This window comes from Psammomys obesus, unplaced genomic scaffold, assembly GCF_907164565.1.
Source record: "Psammomys obesus unplaced genomic scaffold, mPsaObe1.curated_primary_1811, whole genome shotgun sequence".
Lineage (NCBI taxonomy): Eukaryota > Metazoa > Chordata > Mammalia > Rodentia > Muridae > Psammomys > Psammomys obesus.
The window spans coordinates 17,071,759-17,076,650 of record NW_026590062.1 but is presented as its reverse complement, the minus strand read 5'-3'; the positions used below and the strand labels follow the sequence as shown (position 1 = coordinate 17,076,650).

Below are 4,892 nucleotides of genomic sequence, written 5' to 3'. Positions count from 1 at the left end.
GCCACATCTGTTCCTCCCAAATGTGAAGGGTTAGGGCTAATGCCCCCACCTACGTCTGCAGTCGTAACTTTTCTGACATAATCAACTTTGAGCCTCTGAAACCATGAGCCGGGATAAATCCTTCCTCCCTCATTTGCCTTTTGATGGGTACAGTGCCACGATGATGAGAGAGGTAATTGCTTTGCTTTGATTCTCCCACCAGAATTACATCCAGGGTGGGACCTGCCGATGTTCTTTGTCTGAGGACCCGGATGTGGCAATTTCAAGGTGAGAAGAGGTGGTGGGTGTGCCTACCTTATTCTAATTGCTTTGCCATCAATATATGCTGAAATGGTGAATTTAAAATTTTGTTTTTTTTTCGCTGTTGGGCATTAAATCTAGGGCATGGTAGGCAAAGCCTAGCCACTGACCTATATCCCCAGCTCTGAGTTTTTTCTTTTTTTTTTTTTTTTCTTTTTTTAAGTAAACAAGACAAGCTAAAGTGCAGAAATCAGCCTGGGCGGGCAGCGCATTAAACAGTCCACCCATGCAGCCGAAGGACTTAAGCCAGGCCCCGCCCCAAGATGGAACCACACCCACTTCCCCACCCCTCGCGACAACCCGCCCAGGCGCCCCGGGTCCCGCGGGAGGGGGTGGGGCAGGCGCAAGCGCAAGCGCAGAGAGGTCGGGCGCGGTTGCCGTGGCAGCGCCTGCCCGAGGGAGGGCGGCGGCGCGGGGCCAGGACCCCGGCGGGCAGAGGCGGCGACTGGGCCACCCGAGAGTGTGCGGCGGGGCAGCTGAGCGGCGGGCGCCCCGCCCTACTGGCCGGTGGGGATGCGGGACCGGCTGCCCGAACTCACGGCGGTGAGCGGAAAGCCGGATAGCGGTCCGGGCCGGCGGGCGAGCTGCTGTGGGTCGGGGCAAAGACCCCAGGAGGAGCCCGGAGAGAAGGATGGGGGGAGGGATTCAGAGAGGAGAGTTTAGGAGCAAGACGCTAGGAGAAGTCTGAGTAAGGGGGCCGGGAGAGGAGCCGAGGAGGGTTCCTGGGAAGGGGAACCAGGGAAGACAGCTACGGGGAGGAACGCCCGTGGAGGGACATGGGCAGTGTCTCTGGGAGGGTTCCAGGTATCCTGGGGCCTCCAGAGGCTCTGGGTCTCCAGTCTCCAGGGGTGGCAAGGTGTAGTCTTCATTAAGGACCCAGGCAGCCTCCTGAGCAGGGTCCCTGGAAGTGGGCTCTAGGGTCTCCAAGAGTCACAGGATGCACAGGAGGGACCAGAATGATGTTTCTGAGCAGGGTCTCAGGGGAAGGGCTCTGGGGTTCCTGGGGTCTTCAAGGGCTTTGGGGTGGGGTTTCAGGAGGCTTTCTGGACGGTCTCCATGGGTCCCTGGGCAAGGCTGCAAATGGGTTCTTGGGACAGGGCTCCTGGGTCCCCTGGGTTCCAAGGGTCTCAGGTTGTTGGGACTCCAGGTGAAGGCTATGGGAGAGTTCCATGGACTGTGTTCACAGCCCCCTAGTCCGTGGGGAGCATTTCTGGGCACAGGTGCTGGTAGGTGTCTGGGGGGTGGCTTCTCTCTTTCCGCCCTGGCGCTACTCCCCTGGCTGCTGTGGACCGATGTTTGGGTCAGGGTCCCTTTGGCCCCCTGAGAGAGCTGGTTTCAGTGAATGAGAGTGTGTCTCCGTGTTTTAGGCAAGGAGCAAGGGCTGGGCTTGGATCTCTTGGCTTGGGCTGATGTTGGGTGCCTCCTTGGAACTCATCACGGCGCTGCCTGCCTGGTGTTTTTGCAAGGCTCTTATCATAAACTCTCCAACTGCCTGCCCCACCCTGGAGGGTCCTCTTTCCCACTGGTACAGAATGCGTCCCTCACAGACACTCCGCACAAACTTGGAGCTCAGCGGCTAGGCTGAGTGCGGTCAGTACCACCCACAGCTGTCCTTAGGTATTTTCCCCGTGCACCTGGGACCAGAACTGTGTTTATGCTTTAACACAGGCCTCTAGTCACTAGTGAGCATTGCAGCAAGTGAAAGGCTGAGAGCCCTTTAAAAAAGAAAGGGTTTACAGTATATCTACATTTGCAGTGGACGCAGTGATGGTACCCAGTTTTGGGGAACAGTATGACATTCAGGACGTGCAGGCCCAGTCAGAGTGGTTGTCCATACCCTCTCAGATGCTCATCATTTCTTAAGACCAGCCAGGCTGTGGTTGTGCACCTCTTTAATCCCATCGCTTGAGAGGGCAAGGCAGGTAGATCTCTGTGAGTTCAAGGCCAACCTGGTCTGCAGAGTGAGTTCCAGGACAGCCAGGGTTACACAGAGAAAACTCTGTCTCAAAAAAACAGAGTTGGGTGTCAGGGGGCGGGGGACCCTCAGTAGCTACTTGTGGGCATCAACCATAATCACCCACTGCAAAGCAGAATGTTAGAAGGTGTTCTTCCCTTCTAGCTGGACCCCAGAGCCACCTGTCTGTGTTGCTCCCTTACACCTTCCCAGACCCTGTGACTATTCTGTTTTCTGCCCTCTAGCACAGCTTTTTTTTTTTTTTTTTTTTAATCATTCTATTTACATTTGTGTTTCGCCTCCATGTATGTCTATATGAGGGTGTCTGATCTCCTGGAATTGGAGTCACAGACAGTTGTGAGCTAGGATTTGAACTGAGATCGTTTGGGAAGAGCAGCCAGTGCTCGGAACCACTGAGCCACCTCTCCAGCACCTCAAACACAGCTTTTTAAGTTCCATACATGCTGCATTTGTGTTTCTGTGCTGGCGAGCTTTGTGACCTTTCCCTGCCTGGCGCGTGTGTGTGTGTGTGTCGGGGGGGGGGGTCCTTTGCTGGTTTCCAGTAGAACCTGGGAAGGAGAGTCTTCCAGGGCTAGACTCCTGGCAGGTTTTGTTGGCAGCCTGGAGGAGCAGCAAGCGGTGCCCTCCCGTGTCACAGCTCTAGGCACTAGGAGTGGGGTCCAGACTGAGCAAGTGTGCCTGGGTAGGGTGGATCCCTCAGACCTTGACAACTGCTAAAACTGAGGTCTGAGGCCCTTGGCCCTAAAGATCTGACAGCTCTCTGGTGACTAGGTACTGGATTTCTCTTCTGCTTCTCCGTTTTTCCTTTCTTTTTCTGTATAGCTCTGGCTGTCCTGGAACTCACTCTGCAGATCGTCTCTGCCTCCCGAGTGCTGGGAATAAAGGCATGCACTACCACTGCCCAGTGGCTTCCCCCCTTTTAAATAATTTATTTTTTATGTACATTGATGTTTTGCGTGCATGTACATCTATGTGAAGGTGTTGGAACCTGGAGTTACAGGCAGTTATGGGCTGCAGTGTGAGTGTTGGGAATTGAATCCTGGTCCTCTAGAAGACCAGTCAGTGCTCTTAACCACCGAGCCATCTCTCCAGTCTCCTCTGGCCTCTAAAAGCCTCTGTGCGAATGTGGCCTCAGCTCTGCTGCTCCTCTGCTCCTTCCTGTCACTCCCTAGAACCGTTTCCTACAGACATTTTTGCAGCCCTGCTCCTGCTGCAGCTGTTGACCCTGGTCTAGAGGCCCCTCCTCTATGGCTGCTGTGACTCAAGTGTGCTGTCAGGCTTGCTGTGTCTGCCCTTCTCCATGCTACCAGTCCCATGTTGTGCCCCCCCCCCCAGGCCCTTCTCCCCTACACCACTGGAAGTGGGTGGGGCAGGACCACTCCAGAGAAGCTTGTATGGGGCAGGACCAGTATGGCCCACCCATCAAATGAGCACTGAATGAGCTGGACAGCCTAGTTATATAGACAGGAAAAAGGTTTGTGCCAATCGCAGACCTCCTTTGTAAATGAAGATTTGTGTTTGCATCAATCCCAGCATTGCCTTTTTAGCATCCGTCCAGCTGATTTAGGGGAAATGGTTACAAGGTCATCCAAAGTTCACAAAAGCATGTGATAGCAAAAAGTTGACCGTAGACTGAAAACCCTGGCAGAGGCTATGCCTTTAAGAGCTGGGGCAGTCAGCTACTGCCATTGTGTAGGTTCCTCAAAGCATGCAATGTTCAACATGGCTGGTGTTGGCCTAGGGGGTTGTCCAGATAGCTGACTGAGTTAATCTTTTTGCTTAAAGAGGCTGGAACAATGAGAGAAAGACAGTTGTGTCATCCACCTCTGTCTTTGCTTGCAGACAGGAAGCTGAATATTAGAAAGAATTCTTATAATGAAAACTGTAAGAGTTCCTCATTGTCTCTAATGTTGATCAGTGCTTTAGCTGTTTGTATCACTTTCCCAAGGCCTACCATAATCAGCTTCTAGGACCATCTAAACTGTTGCACATGAACTTTTATTTGCCTGATTTAATTGTCATCTGGGAGGCTTATTGCCTCCATATGCTAACCTAGGCCTAGTCCTGGAAGCTTGTAGCCTCTGTACAACCTAAGCTAAGCCTAGAAGGTTTTCAGCCTCTGAGGCTGACTGCTGAATAGGCTCACCCTTTTTAGTTCTTTCTGAGTGCAGGCTGGCTGGTTCAACTCAGCTGTTCTGGCTCAAACTCCTCTCCAAGCCGGCTGATTCAATCTGGCTTCTCTCTTGGCCTCTGACTGAATTGCTCTGCCTGGCCTCACACTAACCTAGCAATCTGCTCTAACCTTCTGGCGCCCTTCTCCTTCTCGGTCTCATTCTGTCTTTACCTATGTCTAACTTATTGTCTCTTCAACCTGTCTCTGAAAAACTCTACTAGTAAAACTGCCTCTGAATTGAGCTGCCAGGAACCCCAGTCCACTCACTGCTTCTCAACTCCCTGACTCTGCTGAACTGCATTAATAGAACTCAGAGATCTGCATGCCCCTGTCTCCTGAGTGCTGGGTTAAAGACTTGTACCACCATGCCTGGACCTAAGCTTTTCTTTTCTTTTCTTTTCTTTCTTTCTTTCTTTCTTTCTTTCTTTCTTTCTTTCTTTCTTT

At 52.6% G+C, this 4,892-nt stretch overlaps 1 protein-coding gene across 2 annotated transcripts in view; it reads left to right on the top strand.

Moving 5' to 3' along the window:
- The first annotated feature begins 662 nt into the window (after positions 1–662).
- Positions 663–4,892, top strand: part of Stx2 (syntaxin 2) — a 26,949-nt gene continuing 22,719 nt past the window's right edge. For both annotated transcript variants that reach the window (XM_055606361.1, XM_055606360.1), the window contains exon 1: positions 663–843. In XM_055606361.1, coding sequence (XP_055462336.1) covers positions 814–843 — 30 coding nt within the window. In that variant the 5' untranslated portion in view covers positions 663–813. The remainder of the gene's footprint in view (positions 844–4,892) is intronic.